The 25,482-nt window shown below is 44.5% G+C and overlaps 1 protein-coding gene across 1 annotated transcript; it reads left to right on the top strand.

Moving 5' to 3' along the window:
- The first annotated feature begins 490 nt into the window (after nucleotides 1–490).
- Nucleotides 491–22,291, top strand: ntaq1 (N-terminal glutamine amidase 1). Its single transcript, XM_033019081.1, has 6 exons — nucleotides 491–756; nucleotides 5,579–5,678; nucleotides 15,445–15,495; nucleotides 17,001–17,149; nucleotides 20,863–20,987; nucleotides 21,724–22,291. The coding sequence occupies exons 1-6, from the start codon at nucleotides 671–673 to the stop codon at nucleotides 21,831–21,833; spliced, it is 621 nt and encodes a 206-aa protein (XP_032874972.1). The 5' UTR covers nucleotides 491–670; the 3' UTR covers nucleotides 21,834–22,291.
- The last annotated feature ends 3,191 nt before the right edge of the window (nucleotides 22,292–25,482 follow it).

Raw genomic sequence — 25,482 nt, 5'->3', positions numbered from 1 at the left:
TAATGATAGACTATGTCATCATTGAAATAAAAACAGAAACTGCTGGAGACATACGCAGTAGGTCGGGTAGCATCTGTGTGGAAAATCAGGAGTTGTTTGAGGTAATTAATTCTTCTTCAGCACACTTTAACAGCCTGAAGATCTGAAGAAGGGTCTCAATCTGGAAGTCACCTATCCATGTTCTCTAGAGATGCTGCCTGACCTGCTGAACACATTGTGTCCGTTTGTGTATTAACACATTTTGTGTGTTTTTAAAATTATTTTGTGTATCAATAGTGTTGTCTCCACACCTTATCTGACACCGATTACAATTTACAGACACATTTCCAAAATGGTTCAGTGCACTGTGCTTTTATATGTCGATAAAGTGCAATTAAATTTGCAGATCTCCAAATCAAAAGAGATAATATACTGCAATAATTGCACAAACTGCAGCAAGGCCGGGGTAAAGCGCGCAGGCGGCTGCCCCGGGGCGACGTCATTTAGTGGGCGTGGAAATGACTGCGTGCAACCACTTGTCCACTCCGCCACCGCCGGGCTTCTGTCGGGGGCTCCGGTCGGTAGTTCCGGAAGGAATCACTGTTCTCCGATCTGTTGTGTTGCAGCGAAGCGGGTCCGAAGAGAAAATAAATCAATATACGTGGGATCAGGTCTTGTCTCCCAGATTGTTATGAACTTCCCAAACGCCGCCGCGTTGGGCCTAGGCCAGCTTTCAGCCATTGTGAAGGAGGATTGTGTGTACACCAGCTGTTATTGGTAAGCTGCAGGCTTGACCTGTCCTTCTGGGGAGAGGGGCAATGGTGGTGGCTTCAAATTCCACCCAGGTGGTTGTAGCTGTACAAGCATCAACCCTAGCACTCTCACTTGTTGAATCGTGATCAGCCTGGTTTACTGCTTTTAGCCTATGTCGGCTTCACTGCTCCCCCACTCTCCACCCATCAACCTTCCATCTCAGAGGAGACACAAAAAGCTGCAGAGACTGGAATCTTGAATGAAGGGTAAAGTGCTGGAGGAGCTCAGCAGATCAGGCAACGGTCAGATTGAAGAAGCGTCCCAATCCGAAAATGTGTCTATCTAGTTCCCTCACTGACGCTGTCTGGCCCGCAGAGTTCATCCAACACTTTTGTTAAACTTCCCTATCACTTCATGTTTCCTATGTTAGTTTTCCACTTCCCTTACAATTGTCACAATCCGCCTGCATGATCACCCCCTCACCTTTTGCTTATCGTGCTGCTTCTATCGTCTCAAGCACACTGCCATCTCTGATCAGCCCGCTTTGATTCCAGTAATGGCGTTGGCAATTCCAACATTTTTTATGGAAATCAGGATAAGCGTGAGAGACATTTAGCCTACTTCAGAATTCCAAAAGTGAGGAGAAATTACGGTAGATAGAAACGAGAACTGAACAACAGCCAGAGTGCTTGGTGAACATTGGCCGTTCGCTCACTGCATTTCTCATCAACTAAGGCATTATTTGTGTTTTTTCTTGATTCCTTTGGCATCTAAAAAGTTTCAGAAGTGATAAATCTGGCTGTAATTTTTTTAATCGCCCATGGTTCTCGTGGGTTTTTACATACAAATTGAAAACGCATCTGAAGAAAAATTTACAGCCAGATTTATCACTTCTGAGAATTTTTAGATACCAAAGGAATCAAGAAAACACACAAATAATGCCTTACTTGATGAAATGCAGTGAGCAAACGCGATAATTCCCAATATTTTCAATGTTTACCAAGCACGTTAACTGTTGTTGTCCCTTCAGTTCTCGCTTCTCTATACCTTCATTTCGCTTCACGTTTGGAATTATAAAGTTGGGTACATGTCTCTCACACTTACCCCGACTCCCACAATTTTTTTCAGCGCAAAAATTCAACATCTTGGCGGTTTTAAACAGGTAGGAAAGTACGCGTTTCTAGCATTAATAACATATACCGGAAGTGACGGTTGTCTTCCAGTTGGATTTAGCGGCTCCGTGCGTCGAGCCCTCTGACCCAGTGACCTTACATGCAACCGCCCTATACCGACCAAAGATACTAGTATCTTTGATCCCGCCTATAGGTTGCAATGTCACATAATTTTGAGATTTAAAAAATCAAGTCTGTAACTTATCCCATCAGATAAAGCATAAAAGGAAGTTTAATTTGACACCTAATTCACTTTCATATCTGCAGTATTAAAAAAGTTATGGCCATTTTCATACTCGGAAATTATCATCTTGTTCACTATTGATTTTCCATTAACTTAACACAAAAGCTGTGATCGAGGACAGTCAAAAGCCCATACATAACTTAATTAAAAATTAAGAGAACTGAAAGACATTTTCAGTTATTATAGATTGAAGCATTCTGAAACAAATATTAAACAATCTTACTTGGATTACCTGAAATTAAAGCATATAATTAGTTAGTTACCCAATTGTAGCTAATTCCAAAATTCAATTACTAGATCTAAACATCTATCCATTTCTTAAGGAAAGATTAACATTTTTAAATAGCCTAAGTGTCCAAAGAACATTCACACTAGAATTCACAATAAAACATGATTTTTAAATCTCATTGACATTAATTTATAGGCCAAATGGAAGGAATGTAGTGTTCAATTGCTGTAAATTAATGGCCATCAGCTTGCGAGTGGGATTCTGTGGAACGCGCTGGTTTGGAACGTTGCCATTGCGGTGGATTTGAAGCCCATATGGCATGAAAAACACTGCGGGATTGAATGGGCCCCCAAGTCAGCTACTCGCAACATAAAATTTTGTATAAAGGGATCTTAAGAAGCACTTTTTAATGTAAAAATAAACAACCTACCTTGCCTTGTCCCCGACATGAGATCCGTCCCGTTGTCGGCGTTCGCGGCTTTAGAGGATGATTTTTAATCTACTATAACAATTAAATAACCCAATTTAGTTTAAAAATAGCTGCAGCGAACGAACCTCGCAGCGATTTTTCATCAGCAACTAGGCAGGCTGAACAACCTCGATTTCAATACCCTAGAGAAAATCGCGTTTTAAACCCGCCCCCCTCTCAAAGGCGCCAAAGTCGCGCACACGGGCAGCGACAGAACTGCAGCGCCGCTGAAGGTAAGTTTTGCAACATACCTACTTACAGTGAATGCAGCGCCGGAGACCCGGGTTCAATCCCGACTATGGGTGTTGTCTGCACGGAGTTTGTACGTTCTCCCCGTGACCTGCGTGGGTTTTCTCCGAGATCTTCGGGTTCCTCCCACACTCCAAAGACGTACAGGTTTGTAGGCTATGTGTGTATGTAAAAAACGTCTGTAGTGGGTGTAGGATAGAGTTAATGTGCGGGGATCACTGGTCAGCGCGGACCCGGTGGGCTGAAGGGTCAGTTTCCGCGCGCACCAGAGCATAATAAAGCTATAAAAACAACAAAATAATCTTCGCTTTTATCAAAGGAACAATAAATACAACTATTTCATAGTTTGAAAGCAATATTTGATGCTAGTCTAACCTAGAAGAATCAAAGCTGGAAAAAACAGAAGAAATGAAGGTCCATTGCTCCACTGCTTTCCAGCAATGTTATGAATAGTGACCTTTGACCTGGGCATTGAGTGGAGGGATACGGATGACATGTAGGCAAAGGAGATTAATTTAACTTGGTGTGTGCTCACACAGTCAGTACGCTTGTCTCCCGTAATAAGTCACCCCAAACCCCCCCCCCCCCACCTTTCCCTCCCCACCTTTCCCTCCCACCTTTCCCTCCCAACTCCAGTCCCGTCCCGACCCCCTGGGAAACTGAAGTGAGCGACAATCAACTGGGGGGGTCAGGTTAAACAGCTGTGCATGGAGCCCGCCACCGGAGTCCAGAGATGCTGCCTGCCCACTGAGTTGTATCCTGTTCCTGCCTTCTCACCATATCCTCTGACTCCGCTATCTTTAAGGGCTCTATCTGCTTTCAAGAGAGAGTTAAATAGAGCTCGTAAAGATAGCAGAGTCAGGGGATATGGGGAGAAGGCAGGAACAGGGTACTGAATGTGGATGAGAAACTGTGTCGCCACCCTTCTAATTCTCAGATAGTCTAGTCTGGTCCCAAACTCGCCTACAGATAGTGCCACTCATTTGCGTCCATCTTATTGAATTTACGTTCAGCAATGTAAATACTTTTTAGACCGTATTAAAGGACTAAAGTGGCCCATTGTGGGCTCCACCTTTCCTTGATCATCATTGTTGACTTAGATTTGTTATTTTCATACTTTTCATTCATTTGTTCTTTGTACTTTTCATACCTCGCGTCTCCCTTTCCCCTGACTCTCAGTCTGAAGAAGGATCTCGACCTGAAATGTCGCCTATTCATTTTCTGTCCTGTCCCGCTGCCTGTCCCGCTGAGTGTCTCCAGCATTTTGTGTCTACCTTCGGTGTAAACCGGCATCTGCAGTTCCTTCCTACCCGTTATATCTTCTATATTGTGCAGAACAATACTTGCCAACTCATCGTCGAATCCCCAAACTCACTAATTCTGAGACAGCACAGGAAATTGGATCTTTGATTTTTTTTGATTTAAATAGAGTTTCCTATCTCAATAAAGTAGGTCGTAGACCAATAAGTTAATGGTATAGTTTCCAAAGTTTACACTGGAGGTCTGAAATTTATGCTGTGTGTCTGAACGGGAACGGTCATCTCAGATCTCAATTGCAGAACCCTTAACGCGTTTGTACCAGAATATAAAAAGGCTTTTACGCCATTAAGCAAAGTAGCCAACAAATGGCACACCATTTTACTTAACAAAAGTTATTAGCAAGTATAACTCCGCATAAAAATGAAACAAGTTGGACGTTAAGATCTGTTTTGGAAACCTTGCGCGTAATTTTGCAGGACTTAAGAGTTCCCACGGTAGACTCACGAGACACTAAGGCAAACACACGGGCCACTACGTTCTTAAAACGAGTTCAAATGTTTTAATTTTTAACTTCAGCGGTACATTTTACTCGTGGAAAACTTTAAACATGTTTGAATTTTTCCAAGAGTTAACAAGTTTCACGGGTTCCTGCCATTAGCGCAACGAGTCTCTAAGTTGCATCCACGAGTTCCGATGTTACAGCTAAGTTAATCGTACGTTATTACCACGAGTTTTAACTCGGGATACCTCGTGGGTCAACTCGCACCGTGAGACAGGGGTTTTACTTGCAGCAGCATAACTGGCCGAGAAAAACGCAATATGCACAGATATATAATAAACAAAAAAATCAATAAATTAATATTCACAATACTAGTGTAAACAGTCCTTAGTGCAACTAAAAACAGTCTAAATAAGTTCATAGTTGAGGTTATTGTTGTATAGTGTTCAAGAGCCTGATGGTTGTTGGAAAGAAGCTATTCTTGAACTTGGAGGTCACGGTTTTCAAATTCCAGTACCCGCTGCCCAGTGGTAGATTTTCTGACAGAATCCCACTCCTCAAAAAAACACAATTTACATAACTCCTAATTCCTTGAAAGTTATCGTCCAATCTTCAAACTCTCTTTTCCAATGTTGCATCTTTTCCCCATATTTTGCACTGGGCATTTCAGTTTCAAAAGATAAACAATCTTGCACTTTAATCTTTGATCTATATGTCTTTACAGTGAAGAAAATGTGTGGAAGCTTTGTGAATATATAAAGAACAAAAGACAACATCCTTTAGAAGAATGGTATGCTGTTTTCATATCAAATGATGAAAAGATGGTAAGTGTAATTTGGAAATGTGCTTTTTTTTTTAAATGAGGTACGAGAATTTTAATAAATTTCACCCCACTATCCCAGTCCTAGCCGAAAAGATTGATCATTCCAAGCAAAGTTCTAAAGGCTCAGCTGACCCATATATTGTACAGATTCAAGCTTGTGACTAGGGGTGAAACCCCAAATTCTTTTGACACCTTCTTCTTCGAGTCCGTTGCAATCTCAGATGTCGTTCTGCCAGTATCTGGCGCAGGTCACAGCTGGTCGGGTCGGTTCAGCCAGGTCCTGGGGGCAGCACTGGGGGGCGTCGTCACACTCCAGTAGGTGGGACATTGTCTGTACTGCTCCACAGCTGCATGTGTCTTCTGCCTGGTAGTTCCATGCTTTCATAAGTGCTTTGCACCTCCCCTGCTCCACTCGTAATCTGTTGAGGGTCTTCCAGGTTGGCCATGGGAGGTCGTGCCCGCTGGCGAGGCATTCAGTCGGAGTGATTCCTCTCTCCATCCAGTCGTGGGCTCGTATGTTGAGCTGGTTCCATTCATCTTTCCAGATGTTGGTCCTTGCTGTTTCTTTGGTTGTCTGGAGAGGTGGGACTGTCTGCAAGAAACTGGCTCTGGATTTCAGTCGGGGTGGAGGTGCTGTGTGTCCGTGCAGGGGGTGCCTGGTATCGATCTCCTGTGCTCTCCGCTCGTCTTGGGCGACGATGGATCGTCTGATATGGGGGGGGGGGCAATACCAGCTAGGGCGTAGAGGCACGGGACTGGCGTTGTCTTTGTGCATCCCGTGATAATGCAGCAGGTGTCGTTGAGGGCTGTGTCAACCAGTTTGGTGTGGTGGGAGCGGCTCCAGCTTGAGCACGCGTATTCAGCTGTGGAGAAGCACAGGGCTAGGGCAGTTGCACGGATGGTTGGTGGATCAGCGCCCCACTTTGAGTTTACCAGTTTGCGCAGGATGTTGTTGCGAGTGTTGACCTTGGTTTTGGTGTTCTGAAGGTAGGTTTTGAAAGAGAGTGTCCTGTCGAGTGTGACTCCGAAGTACACGGGGTGGAAGTGGTTGGAGAGTTTGTGGCCATCCCATGAGATGCTCAGTTGTTTTCCTGCATCTCGATTTTTAAGATGGAAGCTGCATAGTTGGGTTTTTGATGGGTTGGATTTCAGGTGGTTGTTATTGTAGTAGGTTGTCATCTCTTGGAGGGCGCTTTCCAGGACAGACTCGATCTTCTGGAAGTTCTCCTGTTGGGTGGTGATGCAGAGGCCATCAGCATAGATGAAGCGGCGGCATTGTGGGGGAAGTGGTTGGTCGTTGGTGTAGATGTTGAAGAGGAGGGGGGCCAGTATACACCAAGCTCATGGGAACATCCAATCCCATATTCAATCTGGAGGTGTGCTTAGCTCATTACTACCAATGAAGTACTTTTTTTCCTAATATTACCAACATTCAGCATGGCACAGTGGCGCCGCTGGTAGAGCTGCTGCCTCACAGCGCAGAGACCCAGGTTTGATCCCAAACTCAGGCGCTGTCTATGTGGTGTTTGTACATTCACTCTGTGACCGTGTGAGTTTCCTCCAGGTGCTTTGGTGTCCTCCCACATTCCAAAGACATGCTGTTTTGTAGTTTAATCAGTCTCTGCAAATTGCCCTTAGTGGGTAGGGAGTGGATGAGAAAGTGGGATAACATAGAACTAGTGTGATTGGGTGAACAATGGTCGGTGTTGACTCGAAGGGCCTGCTTCCATGTGTATCACTAAACTAAACTAAACATTGTTGTAATGTTTTTCAAAAATCCATAAAAAGCAATGTAATGACTAGGTAATCTATATTGCTAAAAGTAAGATCTTGACTACTTCCTGTTTTCTGTTTCATGATTTTTGAAAAAACGCTGCCACTTACGGCTGTGATTTTTGGCCATCTTACTCAGAGTCCCCCTCCGCTGCCCAGGACAAGAGGGTTTTTCCCATCGATGAAAAATAAGAGTTATTCATGTTTTAAAAATGTTGACATTATCTCTGCTGCCCCTGCTGGTGGGAGGGGGAGGGACTATAAAACCCGGAAGTGTTGTGCCTCACTCAGTTTCTGCAAGATGGAGGAAGCAAGAGGGTCACGTCTCTCTGAGCTGTGAATAACACTGAACACATGTCTACTCAACTGTGAGTGCCCTTAATGTGGTTTGAAAATAAAAATGTGGTTGCTTTGAAATGCTGCACTACAAATGATTGTTGTTGGTGGTGGTAACTGCTTTGAAATGCTGCACTGCAAAAATGGTTGTTGTTGGTGGTGGTAACTGCTTTAAAATGCTGCACTGCAAAAATGGTTGTTGTTGGAAACTTGACAACTTTCTGTTTGCAATGTATATTGATTTTAGATAAAACGCTACCACTTACGACTGTGATTTTTGGCCATCTTACTCAGTCCCCCGCCGCTCATCAGGTGCAGAGGATTCTTCCCATCAATGAAAAATAAAAGTATTATTAGTGTTTAAAAAATGGTGAGAATTTCTCTCCTGTCAATCACGCCATGAAGGCCACGCCCCTTCTGGTTGGAGGGGGAGGGATTATAAAACCCGGAAGTGTGGGTGTGGCTCAGTCTCTACAAGATGGGGGAGGGAGAGGTCACGACTCTGTCTGAGCTGTGAATCAACTGAAAACACTGAATGTCTACTGAACTGTGAGTGTGGTATTTATGTGGTGTTTTGTGTGGTTTTATGGTGGTTTCACCCTGCTTGAAATGGTATGAAACTGCATTTGAATGTGGTGGCCTGGCACCCTGCATGAAATGATATGAAACTGCATTTGAATTTGGTGGCCCTGCACCCTACATGAAATGGTATGACACTGCACTTGAATTTGGTGGCCTTGCACCCTGCTTGAAATGGTATGAAACTGCACTAGCATTTGGTGGCCTTACACCCTGCTTGAAGTGGCATGAAACTGCACTTGAATTTGGTTGCCTTGCACCCTGCTTGAAATGGAATTTCAAGGAATAGCCGTGATTCAACTGCTAGCCCACCCGCCGTGAATGAGCTGCCAGCACATCAGGCTTGAGTGACTGAGCTGCCACCCCAAGAATCCATTTGGCCCACAATGTCCATACTAGCCCTCTGGAAACCAGTCCCTTCAGCCCACAATACCCATACTAGCGCTCCAGAAAGCGCCCCCCCCCCACTGGCCACCAATGTTGGAATTGGTGGAGAGGTGGAATATTGCGTTGGGGGACCAGCCCTCCCGTGTGAACATGGGACCCAACGGGTCCCACTTAGTCTAGTAATATAATATAAACTTTGAACAATGTGGGTAAGGGATAGATATTGGTTAGGGTTCTGGCAAACAGTCAAAGAGTCACAGAGTGATACAGTGTGGAAACAGGCCCTTCGGCCCAACTTGCCCACACGGGCTAACAATGTCCCAGCTACACTAGTCCCACTTGCCTGTGCTTGGTCCATATCCCTCCAAACCAGTCCTATCCATGTACCTGTCTAACTGTTTCTTAAACAATGGGATAGTCCCAGTCTCAACTACTTCCTCTGGCAGCTTGTTACATACACCCACCACCCTTTGTGTGAAAAAGCTACCCCTCGCATTCTGATTAAATCTTTTCCCCTTCACCTTGAACTTATGTCCTGTGGTCCTCGATTCCCCTACTTTGGGCAAAAGACTTTGTGCATCTACCTGATTTATTCCTCTCATGATTTTGTACACCTCTATAAGATCTCCCATCATCCTCCTGCGCTCCATGGAATAGAGACCCAGTCTACTCAACCTCTCCCTATAGCTCACATCCTCTAGTCCTGGTAACAACCTTGTAAATCTTTTCTGAACCCTTTCAAGTTTGACAATATCTTTCCTATAACTTTACAAGCATGACAATATCTTTCCTATTTCCTAGAACTGAACACAATATTCTAAATGCGGTCTCACCAACGTCTTATACAACTGCAACATGAACTCCCAACTTCTATACTCAATACTCTGTCTAATAGACAATAAACAATAGGTGAAGGAGTAGGCCATTTGGCCCTTCGAGCCAGCGCCGCCATTCAATGTGATCATGGCAGATCATCCCCAATCAGTACCCCGTTCCTGCCTTCTCCCCATATCCCCTGACTCCGCTATTTTTAAGAGCCCTACCTAGCTCTCTCTTGAAAGCATCCAGAGAACCTGCCTCCACCGCCCTCTGAGGCACAGAATTCCACAGACTCACTACTCACGGTGAGAAAAAGTGTTTCCTCGTCTTCGTTCGAAATGGCTTACTCCCTACTCTTAAAATGTGGCCCCTGGTTCTGGACTCCCCCAACAGCGGGAACATGTTTCCTGCCTCTAGTGTATCCAAGCCCTTAACAATCTTATATGTTTCAATGAGATCCCCTCTCCTCCTTCTAAACTCCAGAGTGTACAAGCCCAGCTGTTCCATTCTCTCGGCATATGAAAGTCCCGCCATCCCGGGAATTAACCTTGTAAACCTACGCTGCACTCACTCAATAGCAAGAATGTCCTTCCTCAAATTAGGGGACCAAAACTGCACACAATACTCCAGGAGTGGTCTCACTAGGGCTCTGTACAACTGCAGAAGGACCTCTTTGCTCATATATTCGATTTCTCTTGTTATAAAGGCCAACATGCCATTCGCTTTCTTCACTGCCTGCTGTACCCGCATGTTTACTTTCATAGACTGATATACAAGGACCCCCCGATCCCATTATACTTCCCCTTTTCCCAACTTGAAGCCATTTAGATAGTAATCTGCCTTCCTGTTTTTGCTACCAAAGTGGATAACCTCACATTTATCCGCATTAAACTTCATCTGCCATGCATCTGCCCACTCCCTCAACCTGTCCAAGTCGCCCTGCATTCTCATAGCATCCTCCTCACAGTTCTCACTGCCACCCAGCATTCTGTCATCTGCAAATTTGCTAATGTTACTTTGAATCCCTTCATCCAAATCATTGATGTATATTGTAAATAGCTGCAGTCTCAGCACCGAGCCTTGCGGTACCCCACTAGTCACTGCCTGCCATTCTGAAAGGGACCCATTAATCCCTACTCTTTGTTTCCTGTCTGCCAACCACTTCTCTATCCATGTCAGCACTCTACCCCCAATACCATGTGCCCTAATTTTGCGCACTAATCCCCTATGTGGGACCTTATCAAATGCTTTCTGAAAGCCCAGGTACACTAATCCACTGGCTCTCCCTTGTCCATTATCCTAGTTACATCTTCAAAAAATTCCAGAAGATTAGTCAAGCATGATTTCCCCTTCGTAAATCCATGCTGACTCGGACCGATCCTGTTACTGCTATCCAAATGTGCGGCTATCTCATCTTTTATAATTGACTCCAGCATCTTCCCCACCCCGATGTCAGGCTAACTGGTCAATAATTCCCTGTTTTCTCTCTCCCTCCTTTCTTGAAAAGTGGGATAACATTAGCTACCCTCCAATCCACAGGAACTGATCCTGAGACTATAGAACATTGGAAAATGTATCACCAATGCATCACCAGTCTACCCAACCCAATTTCCTGCCTAATGCGGATTTCCATCAGTTCCTCTGTCACCCCAGATCCTCTGGTCACTACTATATCAGGAAGATTGTTTGTGTCCTCCTTAGTGAAGACAGATCCAAAGTACCTGTTCAACTCATCTGCCATTTCCTTGTTCCCCATAATAAATTCACCTTTTTCAGTCTTCAGGGGTCCAACTTTGGTCTTCACATACATAAAGAAGCTTTTACTATCCTGCTTTATATTCTTGGCTAGCTTACCTTCGTACCTCATCTTTTCTCCCCGTATTGTCTTTTTGGTTATCTTCTGTTGTTCTTTAAACATTACCCAATCCTCTTGCTTCCCGCTCATCTTTTCTACGTTGTACTTCTTCGGTTTAATTTTTATACTGTCCCTGACGTCCCTTGTCAGCCATGGTCGTCCCTTTCTCCCCTTGGAATCTTTCTTCCTTCTAGCAATGAACTGATCCTGCACCTTCTGTATTATTCCTAGAAACACCTGCATTTTTGTTCCACTGTCATCCCTGCTAGGGCATCTTTCCAGTCAACTTTGGCCAGCTCCTCCCTCATGGCCCCATAGTCCCCTTTATTCAACTGCAACACTGACACCTTCGATCTACTCTGCCCCCTCTCCAATTGTAGATTAAACCTGACCATGTTATGGTCACTGCCTCCTAATGGCTCATTAACCTTGAGGTCCTTTATCAAATCCGGTTCATTACATAACACTAAATCCAGAATTGCCTTCTCCCAGGTAGGCTCCAATACAAGCTGTTCAAAGAATCCATCACAAGGGCACTCTACAAAGTTCCTTTCTTGGGGTCCAGTATCAACCTGATTTTCCCAGTCTACCTGCATGTTGAAATCTCCCATAACAACCACAGCATGACTTTTACTACATGTCTCATATACATCAATGATCTGGATAATGGTGTGGTAAATTGGATTAGTAATGCCCCTGTCCCACTTAGGAAACCTGAACGGAAACCTCTGGAGACTTTGTGCCCCACCCCAAGGTTTCCGTGCGGTTCCCGGAGGTTTTTGTCAGTCTCCCTACCTGCTTCCACTACCTGCAACCTCCGGCAACCACCTGCAACCTCCGGGAACCGCACGGAAACCTTGGGTGGGGCGCAAAATCTCCAGAGGTTTCCGTTCAGGTTTCCTAAGTGGGACAGGGGCATAAGTATGCAGATGATACTAAGATAGGTGGTGTTGTGGATAATGAAGTAGATTTTCAAAGTTTACAGAGAGATTTATGCCATTTGGAAGAGTGGGCTGAATTATGGCAGATGGAGTTTAATGCTGATATGTGTGAGGTGCTACATCTTGGCAGGACATATCAAAATAGTACGTACATGGTAAATGGTAGCGAATTGAGGAATGCAGTTGAACAGAGGGATCTAGGAATAACTGCATAGTTCCCTGAAGATGAAATCTCATGTAGATAGGGTGGTAAAGAAAGCTTTTGGTGTGCTGGCCTTTATAAATCAGAACATTGAGTATAGAAGTTGGGATGTCATGTTAAAATTGTACAAGGCATTGGTGAGGCCAATTCTGGAATATGGTGTACAATTTTGGTCGCCAAATTATAGGAAAGATGTCAACAAATTAGAGAGAGTACAGTGGAGATTTACTAGAATGTTGCCTGGGTTTCAGCACGTAAGTTACAGAGAAAGGTTGAACAAGATAGGTCTTTATTCTTTGGAGTGCAGAAGGTTAAGGGGGGACTTGATAGAGGTCTTTAAAATTATGAGAGGGATAGACAGATAAGACGTGGGTAAGCTTTTTCCATTGAGAGTAGGGAAGATTCAAACAAGAGGACATGATTTGAGAATTAAGGGATAAAAGTTTGGGGGTAATATGAGGGGGAACTTCTTTACTCAGAGAGTGGTAGCTGTGTGGAATGAGCTTCCAGTGGAAGTGGGGAGGCAGGTTCGATTTTATCATTTAAAAATAGATTGGATATGGACGGGAAAGGAATGGAGGGTTATGGTCTGAGTGCAGGTAGATGGGACTAGGTGAGAGTAAGTGTTCGGCATGGACTAGAAGGGCCAAGATGGACTGTTTCCTTGCTGTAATTGTTATATGGTTATATGAGAAATAGAAATTGGTTAGGACTCCAGCAAGCAACACTTTCTCTACACAATTCTCCAAGTTTACAAGATGGATAAGCGAACGAATGCCATTGTCCTCTCCATGGTCAATTGAGGGCCTTATTATACTTGGTCGGTTCTGATGGAAATGCCTCGCTACGTGCGAGGCTGAGAATGTGGGGAAAATACAATGGGATCATGTAGGATTGAAGGTCTGCCTGGACTCTGGTCTGAAGGGCCTGTTTCCATGCTGTATGTCTTTGTGATTCTATAATACCAGACCTCTGAAATGGGCACTGTATTCATGCTCTGTCACATGAAGAGATTTCTAGATAAACAGAGGAAGAAACTTCAAAGCTGTTTTCACAGCCTTCCTGGAAAAATTGTAGCTTCCTCACCCACACGAGAATCCCTGGTCCGTGGCCGCTCAAACTGGAGAAGGACTCTTTGGGAAGGCGCTGTAAACCTTGGGTTTGTGGGACCGGTGCATGCAAAACCCAAAGTAAATGGCAGGTGAAGTACACCGCCTCTGACACAATCAGTCATGCAACCTCTGCCACACTGTGAAAGGGATGACAGGCTAGCCCAGGTTACGAACGCCCAACCTATGGACGCCTCTCAAGGGAGCTCCCATCCAAGGAGAAGTTGGAATAGTCGCTGTTTCAATCCTGTTTAACCTGACAATATTTTCCAAGTAAATTTACTTTGTTTACTGTATAGAAGACGGTTTGCTGGAAGTCACACATGCTACCAAACCTTGAGCTCATTGCTATGCACAAAGTTGTCAATTAGCGCTTCAATTTAATGCAGTGAGTTGCTGTGATCTGACAGCAAGGCTGGTGGTTGAATAAATACTCAAAGAGGAAACATTTGCAGGGCTGTTTGGAAAGTGTAGCCAATTAGAGAGCTGTTCGCACAGCTTTACAGGCATGGCAGGTCAAATAACCTCCTGTGCTGTTACGATTTATGAACTTGTCTGCGAAATATAATCAGCTCAGTATGAATAGAATGCTAGCAACATCAATCACTGAGAAGAATGGGATTGATTAAGAAACTCGTCAGCCATAACATTCGATATCAGAGCTCATAGGTGCACCATTTGAGAAGTGGCTAATTTGATATGGAGAAGGTGGCACAAAGGCTCAGGGGTAGAATTGCTACCTAACAGCGCCAGAGACCCAGGTTCGATCCTGACTAGGGATGCAGCTTGTACGTTCTTCCTGTGACTATGGGTATTCTCCGGGTGCTCTTGTTTCCTCCCACATTTCAAAGATGTACAGGTTTGTAGGTTAATTAGCTTTGGTAAAATTGTAAATTGTCCCGAGTGTATCGGATAGTGCTAGTATAGAAACATAGAAACATAGAAAATAGGTGCAGGAGTAGGCCATTCGGCCCTTCGAGTCTGCACCACCATTTAATAAGCTCATGGCTGATCATCCAACTCAGTATCCTGTACCTGCCTTCTCTCCATACCCCCTGATCCCTTTAGCCACAAGGGCCACATCTAACTCCCTCTTAAATATAGCCAATGAACTGGCCTCAACTACCTTCTGTGGCAGAGAGTTCCAGAAATTCACCACTCTCTGTGTGAAAAATGTTTTTCTCATCTCGGTCCTAAAGGATTTCCCCTCTATCCTTAAGCTGTGACCCCTTGTCCTGGACTTCCCCAACATCGGGAACAATCTTCCTGCATCTAGCCTATCCAATCCCTTAAGAATTTTGTAAGTTTCGATAAGATCCCCCCTCAATCTCCTAAATTCTAGCGAGTACAAGCCGAGTCTTTCTTCATATGAAAGTCCTGACATCCCAGGAATCAGTCTGGTGAACCTTCTCTGCACTCCCTCTATGGCAATAATGTCCTTCCTCAGATTTGGAGACCAAAACTGTATATGGGGTGATCGCTGGTCGGCGCAGACTTAGTGGTTGAGGACTTGTAGAGTCTAAAGAGAATCATCTAGTGATGAGCATGCACAGAATAGCTGTTCCTCCCACGTTGCTGTATCATTTGGCACTAAGTCAGGAGAGAGGTCCCTGTCTTATCCACCTCTATTGGTTGCATTACTAGAATGTATCTCATCATATGTCTAAATATCATTCAGTAATTTAAGTGAAGAGGAACATTTACGATATAAGCGTATTACAGGATAGTTTATGAATCTGATTATTTTTATATGTTTTTCTGTAAAGGTGCCCATCTGGAGACAGAGATCGTGCCATGAAGATCAGCCTGTGATTTGGGTAAGTAGTGCTCTTGTTGAACCCGTTAAACTCAATTTCCCTTTGCTTATTCAAATATAGGAATTGAACAGAACCCAATGAGCAATCCAATAAGTCCTACATGACAACTGTAATGAAACTGCAATTGAAGTACATATCCAATTGCCTTTTGAAATACCCCATGGAATCCGACTCATTTTAGATGAGATATCCTCGATCTTAATGACTGTTCACATGAAAAGATTCTGTTTTCATCCATTTGCCAACAGAGACAGCTTTAAACCACTTGGTTTATAAGAACCCTTCATGATTTTCAATCTCCCCATTAGTTTTCTTAACCTGCTCTGCTCTGAGGAGGCAGTTTGAGCTCCCCCAGGCATTCCACGTTATTGAATTCCTTCAATCTGTACAATTAAACCACCTCTAAAAGATCCTAACATCGTTCCATAAATGTTTGCAATTGTACACTATCTTCTACCCGAGTCTTTAAAAAAAGTATAGCATGACTTCTCTCCATAAATGTAACATGCTTTTTGCATAGAAATCAGTGAGGGGAATCAGATATTAATTTCTTGAATTTAAGACCCACAGCTGTCACAAGGAGATTTGAACTGAAGTCTTTGGGTCAGTGGTCCAGGACTCTTGTTGTTAGTACTGTAACATAACCATTGTGCTACGGAACTTCTGTAGCCAGACCAATGAGGCAGGGATTTGGTAGAATCTTACAGGTCTCTCCGCTGCCGGACCAGCAGGTCTAGGAACAGCTTCTTCCCTGCGGCTGTTACATTACTTAACTCTGCACCTCGGTGATTGCCAGTCGCCCCCCCCCCCCCCCCCCCCTCCCCCGGACAATCCTTTCCCCAGAAAAATTGCACTACTACGACTGTATGTACATATATATATTTATTGCTCATTATTCTATGTTTGTTCTTCTGGGGAGATGCTAACTGCATTTCGTTGTCTCTGTACTGTACACTGCACAATGACAATAAAGATTGAATCTGAAATCAATAGGAAAAAGAGGTGAAAGGTTTTTTGGGAGGGAACGGTAGAGGCTGGAGAGTTGTAGGACTGGAGGGACAAAGCAAGGACGAGGCTTTGGAGAGATTTGAATGTCAGACTGGGAGCCTTTATTCTTTTATATAGGGATGACGAGATCAATGGGATTTGGTGCATTTATATAGGGGTGTCGGGATCAATGGGATTTGGTGCTTATACCACCATTTAAAGGCAAATCATCTTTTCAATCATTCAGTGGCCCGTGTTAATCTTTGAGATTGTATTGTCCTGCAATAGCTGTGCTGACATAATTTATTGTACAAACACTCAGACATTTTGATGGGGATAGACATAAAATGCTGGAGTAACTCAGCGGGCCAGGCAGCATCTCTGGAGAGAAGGAATGGGTGGCGTTTTGGGTCGATACCCTTCCTCAGATAAGGAATTCACTTAATAAGATTCAGTGGTGTAAACACAAATTATAGATGCATATAATATAGCAATTAAAATAATGTATTTTAAACCAGGATTACCACGTTCTCCTGTTCCACGATTGTGGAGGGCAGCACTGTGAGGTTTATGATTTGGATTCAACACTACCGTTTCCATGTCCTATTGATATTTACATGAAAGAAGCCTTCCGATCTGAAGACCACATGAGACCAATTTTTAGAAGGTGAGAAAAGTATCTTTCTTAATTCATTGATTCACAAGATTTGGGCAGCATTGGAAAATTGCCCCCATCCCACCATTTTAGTGGCCCTGAACTGAGTGGCTTCCTAGACAGATTTAATATTTGTTTAGTTGTGAGATGCAGCATGGAAACAGGCCATTCGGCCCACCAAGTGTGTGCTGACCAACGATCACCCATACACTAGTTCTATATTATCCCAGTTTTGCATCCTACACACTAGGGGCAATTTACAGAACGCAATTAACCTACAAACGTACACGTCTTGTGGGACGAAACCGAGCCAAAGGTGGGTTGTAGGTTATTTGGCCTCTGTAAAATTGCCTGTAGTGTGTTGAGAGTAGATGAGAAAGTGGGACAACAGACAACTATGATCGTTGGTGGCTGTAAACTTGGTGAGCCGAAGGGCCTGTTTTCTGCTGTACCTCCAAACTAAACTAAACTAAACTATGCCCTTTAGTAGTTGATATTACCGCCCTGAGAAGAATGCCTCTGATCATTTTATAAATCTCTATCAGTTCAGTTTCTGACGCTCCAGAGAAAACAATACAAGTTTATCCAACCTCTCCTAACAACCAATACCCTTTAATCCAGGCAGAATCCTGCTTAACCCCTTCTGTACCTTCTCTGAAACGTCCACATCCTTCCTGTAATGCGAGGACCAGAAATTTTCTCCAAGAAGGTTGATTCATCCAATTTTAGCTGAAATGCAGGACTGCAATTTACTAAACTGGCATTCCCCATATTTTCTTACAATATAAACGGAGGCCATTGAGTCCATGCCGGCTCTTGGAACATTCTCATCAACCCCATTCCCCATGTTTTTCTCCTGTGCTTTTTAACCTAAGTGCCTATCAACTCTCTCCTGGTTCTACTTGCTCTGAGAGGTGATTTACAGTGGCCAATTAACCTATTAACGTCTAAGGGATGTGGGAGGAAACCGGACCATCCACTGGGTCACAGCCAGGGAGAATATGCTAACGCTATATAGGGGGGTTGCACGTAAGGTCACTGGGTCATAGGGCTTGATGCACGGAGCCGCTCAATCCATCTGGAGGACATCCGTAACTTCCGGTATATGTTATTAATGCAAGAAACGCGTACTTTCCTACCTGTTAAAAACCGCCAAAATGTTGAATTTTTGCGCTGAAAAAATTTGTGGAAGTCGGGGTAAGTGTGAGAGACATGTACCCAACTTTAGAATTCCAAAAGTGAAGCGAAATGAAGGTAAAGAGAAGCGAGAACTGAAAGGACAACAGCAGCTAAAGTGCTTGGTAAACATTGGCTGTGCAGATATCGGAATTGAAAATATTGGGAATTATTGAATTGAATTGAATTGAATCCTTTATTTGTCATTCAGACCTTTCGGTCTGAACGAAATGCTGTTGCCTGCAGCCATACATGTAATAATAACAAAACACAATAAACACAAATTAACATCCACCACAGTGAGTTCACCAAACACCTCCTCACTGTGATGGAGGCAAAAGTCTTAGAGTTACTGTCTCTTCCCTCCTCTTCTCCCTCTGCGCCGAGGCGATACCCCACCGGGCGATGGCATCAGTCCCGCGGTTCAAGCTCCGCGGCCCGGGGGTGGTCGAAGCTGCCCGCAGCTGTTGCAACGGGTGCTCCGGAAAACAGGCACCAGCCTGTGACCTGCGAGCTCCCGACATTGTCCTCCACTGGCCCGCGGCCGAGCCCCGGATCCAGGTCGCCGCCGCCAGAACGCCGCCTCAGCCGCCGTAGCACCGTCTCCGCCCCGCACCGGGCCGCCCACAAGGCAGCGTCTCAGCCCCGCACCGGGCTGCCCCCACGAGAGCACCTTCCAGCCGGGAGCAGGTCCGCCCAAACGGCAGCGTCTCAGCCCTGCACCGGGCTGCTCACACGGGAGCGCCTTCCAGCCAGTAGCCGTGCCGGCCGCACGGGAGTGTCTCAGCCCCGCGCCGTCCGCCCTCACCGGAGCGCCGAATCGTGCCGCTGCCCGAACGCCGCCGCAGCTCGAAGACGGCCAGCCTCGCGTTGGTGAGTCCTGGCTGGCTCTACCTCCGGACCCTCGAGGTCGGTCGCAGGTTGGAGGCCGCCAGCTCCGCCATTAGGCCTCAGCGCAGACGGGGGAAGAGAAGGGGGATACGACAAAAAGTCGCATTCCCCCGAAGGGAGAGACAGAAAGCTCTGTTTCACCCTCCCCCCACACACATAACACCACCTAATAACCAAAATCAATACTAAACTAGACAAAAAAAACAACACAAAAAGTAAAAACAGACAGACTGCAGGCGAGCCGCAGCTGTATCACAGCGCCGCCACTTCCGAATTATCGCGTTTGCTCACTGCATTTCAGCAAGTAAGGCATTATTTGTGTTTTTTCTTGATTCCTTTGGTATTTAAAAAGTCTCAGAAGTGATAAATCTGGCTGTAAATCCTTCTTCAGATGCGTTTTCATTTTGTATGTAAAAACCCACTTGAGAACCATGGCCGATTTAAAAAAATTACAGCCAGATTTATCACTTCTGAAACTTTTTAGATGTCAAAGGAATCAAGAAAAACCACAAATAATGCCTTAGTTGATGAAATGCAGTGAGCAAACGGCCAATGTTCGCCAAGCACTCTGGCTGTTGTTGTCCCCTTCAGCTCACACTTGTATCTACCGTCATTTCTCCTCACTTTTGGAATTCTGAAGTAGGCTAAATGTCTCTCACGCTTATCCCGATTTCCATAATTATTTACAGCGCAAAAATTGACAATTTCAGCGGGTTTTAACGGGCCCGCTACGCTGGAAACAATGGTAAGTGCCTACCTGCAGTTCATCGCGTGTACTCCATTTGGAGTAGCGTAGCAACAGTACGGGTCATGGGGTCGTGACCCGACTGCCGTGAAACCTCCCTATAGACCTGAGGTGAGGGTTTATCCTGCAGCAGCTGTGCTACCTGCTGCACTACTGTCTTCTCTCCACAACCAAGTCCTAGGATCCATTTTCAGGTCATTCCTGACTTACGAACACCTGACTCGTGTATACCCCTTACATACAAAAAAACATTTGGAAGACTGGCAGAATGGATTTGTCGACTAACATGGCTGCAGGTGACTGTTCTGGACACTGGTTTAAATTTTAACAAATCAAACAGAAGAAAACTACATTCCAGTTAACACGTTGATGTCCATTTTGCAAATAATATCAGGGTATGCACTGTCTTGGCCAGAAACAATAGGCTTTTTAATAGCATGCAAGACCTCATCTGCAGTGAAATATTTTAAAAGAATATCATTGATGGCCTGAAATAGGCTTGGGCTGAATTTTATTAGCGTTAATTTTATTATTAAGAACAACAAAGCAAGATTAAAAATGTCCTTCAGACTGTCCTTTCCAATGGGACAGTGCACCTGTACTGATATCTTTTGCCGTGTAGGAATTCGGTTCACATGCATATTTGAACTTGCAAATTGTTCGGATTACAAACAATTCTTGGGAACTGAACGCAGGCAGGACATGTAGTTAGTTGACAAGATCTAACTTAATTCTGACAGTCCACCGCTTCCTTCCACCCCCACAAGTCTGCAGTTCATCAATTCAAAAATAGCAGCTTGTTTCTTCTTGTGATGAGTTCTCTGGGACTGTAATGTAGAAAGCAATGATTACGGAGGGACTGAATGGAAGCCACGTTCTGTAACGTCAGCTATTGCGTGTGATTCATGTGCAGGAAGATGAGAGTTCTCAGAGCAGATCTCTACCTGAAGACATTTGCTTCAGATCGGTCCCACATGAAAAATGCTCATGGAATGTGGCGCATGGCTCCTCCACCATATCCATGCATTCAGACTGCAGGTACGTGAAATTAAAAACATTCTGGATCTTTAAATCAATCTGTTCCAAAAACAGACAGTGCATCTTTTCTAATATAACTCAAAGTTTAGACAGGGCTTATGTGCTTAATGTGGTGTTCTGCAGTTGTGTGTAATATGTCCCTTTTTTATTTATTCTGGGATGTGTACATGGCTGTCAAAGCCAGTTTTATTGCCCTTAAACCACTGAAGCCTTGGTGGTAAATGTACTCTCACAGCATTGTTGGCGTTTCCCAAGATTTAGACACTGGCAACGATGAAGGAACAGCAAAATATTTCCAACTCTAGATGATAGTGTGGAGGTAAGTACTTACATAAGCTGTTCCATGCACCACTGCCCTCTAAGTGGAAGACATTTTAAACTCAGGAGGTGCTTTTAGATGCCTAGATAAATTGTTTCAGTGCAAAGAGTGTTTAAGGAGGTGGGTGGGATGTGAGTCAAGCAGGATTGTTATCCTGAATGGTAGTGAACTTCTTGGGATTGCATCCCAGGCTTTTGCTGTGTGTCCATCACACAATGACTGATGTGTTTTCAAGGCTGAACAATACAAAGCAAACTTTGATGCTTATCTTAAGATTACATTTTAAAGAGGGGTTTAAAATTGTGAAGGATATTATGGAGTAAATAAGACAAAACTGCTTCCACTGAGAAGTGGCATTGATTCCTGGTTTAAAAAACTTCGATCTCCTAACCTCCTGTGATTTTTATTGCAATCTAGAAGCACAAATGAACCTGCATGACTTCATCAGTATGAATCTTGCTGTCGGATGGGGCGATGTTTATACCTTCACTGAATTTGTGCAACAGTTTGGAAGTACAAAGCAATGACATTTGGAACCAAAACATTCTCAGCCTTTGGTCTGCAAGATTTGAAGGAACTGCATGAGAGAGATATAAATCATCTGACAGGAAGTACTTTGTGTATTGAACAAAGGTGGGATTTAAAAAAAACCTTTAGATAGAAGGAATGCAGCAGTTAAAGAAAGGTGAATGAAAATATCATTCAAACCATGGCCATTGGAATTGTGATTGAAAATAAACCCTCAAATTGCAAGTATTGCTCAAGAATGAACTCTATATCAAATGAAGGCACTGTAATGAACTGTTTCCTACAGTCTTATAGTATTTTTTCAGCACATGGAACCTTGTACAGATTGTCTGTTCTTGCAATGGTATCACAAAGAAAGGACCAACCCTATCTGTTTAGTATGTAAACCAAAGTTTTGTTATCCACATTGTAAAATAATTCAATAAAATGTAACCTTTTAACACTTTTTTTCCCTTTTTATTTCATGTTTAAATCGTCATGTATGTACTGGAAAATACGGGACCTTGTGTTGGAAAATAAGTCTGGCCATGGGACTGGTGTTACAGCGGAAGTGCATTTTGAGGATTGGGCCTTGTGGGAAGGTACTAAATTGGAGTCGGGTAAACTACAGCGTATTTAGGCAGGAGCTCAGGAGGGTACACTGGGAGCAATTGCTATTCAGTAAGTCCACATTTGACAAGAGAGTTGTTTAAAGGTCGGTTGATCGATGTTCAGGACCGGCAAGTTCCAGTAAGGAGGAGGGATAAGGATGGCAATGTAAGGGAATAATGGATGACCAAAGAGGTTGTAAATTTGTCAAAATGAAAAAGGAGTCACATGCAAAGTTCAAGAGGATGGAATCAGACAGGGCCTTTAAGGATTGTAAAGAAAGGAGGAAAAAACTAAAGTGGGCAATTAGAAGGGCCAAAAGCGGCCACAAAATGGCTTTGGCAAGACAGAAAAAAGAAAATCAAGATCTTTTTATACCTATGTCAGAGCTGCCAACTCTCACGCATTAAGCGTGAGACTCACGCATTTAGCCAAATTCTCACGCTGATCACAGAATTTCTCACGCTCTGTCATGAGAAATTCTGTGATCAACGAGAATTCCAAAACTAATATCAACTGCTTGTGTGCGCATATGTTGACAAGACAGCAGCACTCTTATTCTCTGTTATTCTTACTTGACCGAACCGTCACACACCTCCAAACCATGTCCCCATGCAAATTTACATTGAAAGACACGGACCGTGCTGTGAATGAGTGTCACCCAGCGCAGCAAGTAAGGCCATGTCCTGCTCCTGGCGGCAGTCGGAATTTAAGGATTTGCGGGAAGTGATTGACATAAGCGAGCGGCAGGAGAGAGGTACATGGGCCACGGAACCGGGGGGGGGGGGGGGGGGGGGGCTGCAGCCCCTCCACTTTTTTGGCTAGACATGTTTCAATATCTCCGGCTTTGGACGAGGCTCTGCTGCGCTCTGAGCAACCTGGTCATGGGTGTTTGGAGAGCCGGGGCAGAGGGAGGGATGGAAGCAGAAGCAGCGGCGGAGGCAGATGCGTACAGGGAGCCGGGGCTGGCGAGTGTTTGCGTGGCTGGCGAGTCGCTCGCTGCATCTCCGGCCATGGAGCAGTCTCAGTGCAAGAATCCCGGGCCGTCGGAAGCATTGCGCCGCGGTCGTGAGATGCTCTGTCCGAATTCGCCCAGGTGACCGGCATAAACCAGGCTGCAGCTCGGTGCATCCTGGAGGACAACCAGTGGCTGCTAGAAGTAGGTGCCAAGCCCTGGGTAGAAGCGATGGAAGATCGTGGCCTTCAAATGGGGGTGGTTGGAGAAAGCATCCTGCTTGCCTGCTAGATTTTCACTTACTGTAACTGCAGGAAAAATGTTCCTTTTCTCCAGAGATGCTGCCTGACCCACTAAGTTACTACAGCACTGTGTCTATCTTCACCATGACCGTTATTCTATCTTGTTTTCTACCATGACACATTTATCCCTTTTGTTCTCCCCACCCTGCTCCTTGACTTCCAACTTCTCTGGGTTCTGATGTAAAGCCATCAACCTGAAAGCATTAACCTTGCTTCTTGCTCCAGATGTGTTGCCTGACCTACTGTTCTGCTTGAACCCAGAAGCTTTGCAGGTAGATAGGTGAAGAAGGCTTTTGGCACATTGCCCCACATCAGTCAGAGAACTGAGTATAGAAGTTGGGATGTATGATACAGTTGTACAAGACGTCGCTGAAGCCACACTTGGACTAATGTGTTCAATTTTGGTCATTGTCTATAGGAAAGATGTCATTAAGCTGGAAAGGGTGTACAGAAAATTTATAAGATGGTGGATATACAGAATAAGCAGATAGATAAAATAATAATAATAATAATAAACTTTATTACGGACTCGAGGTCCAGCCAAGGGGCAACATTACATTTAAAAAATGCATTGCATATTAAATATCATAAAGTACATATAAAATCTTAGTATATCTATCTATATCTATCTATCTATCTTCTATCTATTATATAAAAGTCGCCTCCGTCCGTCCGGCTGCCTTTCTGCCTTTTGATTAGTTTCCATCGTGTGATGTCACAATGCCCAATGCTCGCAGATGTCCAATCGCAATGCCCGATGCTCGCAGATGTCCAATCGGAATGGATCCATTTACATGTACGGCTTCCGGCTGCATTTCTTCCTTTGATTCACTGCAACTCCGAAACCAGACGCAGAATCGCCGACATCTTTTCCATTTCGGTAGAGATTTCACTTTTATTTCTAAGTATCCGCTCCTCATTACATTTCGTCGTGTTTAAGTACACGTTTTAAATCAAATCCTTCCCCACCCCCCCCCCCCCAATATTTCAAAAATAAACTGGCTTCTCACCCATAGAATCAGCACCAGCCCCAGCCCCAGCCCCTGGTGAACATTCCATCGTGTGATGTCACAATGCCCGATGCTCACAGATGTCCAATCGGAATGGATTCATTTACATATGCCTTTGCAGGAGCCCCAGCCCCTGGTGAACGTTCCATCGTGTGATGTCACAATGCCCAATGCTCGAATACATTGTTGCCATAGAGGGAGTACAGAGAAGGTTCACCAGACTGATTCCTGGAATGTCAGGATTTTCATATGAAGAAAGACTGGATAGACTCGCCTTGTACTCGCTAGATTTTAGAAGATTGAGGGGGTATCTTATAGAAACGTATAAAATTCTTAAGGGGTTGGACAGGCTAGATGCAGGAAGATTGTTCCGGATGTTGGGGAAGACCAGAACAAGGGGTCACAGTTTAAGGATAAGGGGGAAGTCCTTTAGTACTGAGATGAGGAAAACATTTTTCACACAGAGAGTGGTGAATCTCTGGAATTCTCTGCCACAGAAGGTATTTGAGGTCAGTTCATTGGCTATATTTAAGAGGGAGTTAGATGTGGCCCTTGTGGCTAAAGGGATCAGGGGGTAAGGAGAGAAGGCAGGTACAGGATACTGAGTTGGATGATCAGCCATGATCATATTGAATGGTGGTGCAGGCTAGGAGGGCCGAATGGCCTACTCCTGCACTTAATTTCTATGTTTCAATGTTTCCCCCTCTTCACCCGTCTCCCTCTCCCACCCATCCCTCTCTCCCCCACCCCCCTTCCCTCTCTCCCCCCGCTCCCTTCCCCTACCCCTCTGTCC

This window comes from Amblyraja radiata, chromosome 4 (assembly GCF_010909765.2).
Source record: "Amblyraja radiata isolate CabotCenter1 chromosome 4, sAmbRad1.1.pri, whole genome shotgun sequence".
Classification (NCBI taxonomy): domain Eukaryota; kingdom Metazoa; phylum Chordata; class Chondrichthyes; order Rajiformes; family Rajidae; genus Amblyraja; species Amblyraja radiata.
This window is presented reverse-complemented; position numbering and strand designations above follow the sequence as displayed.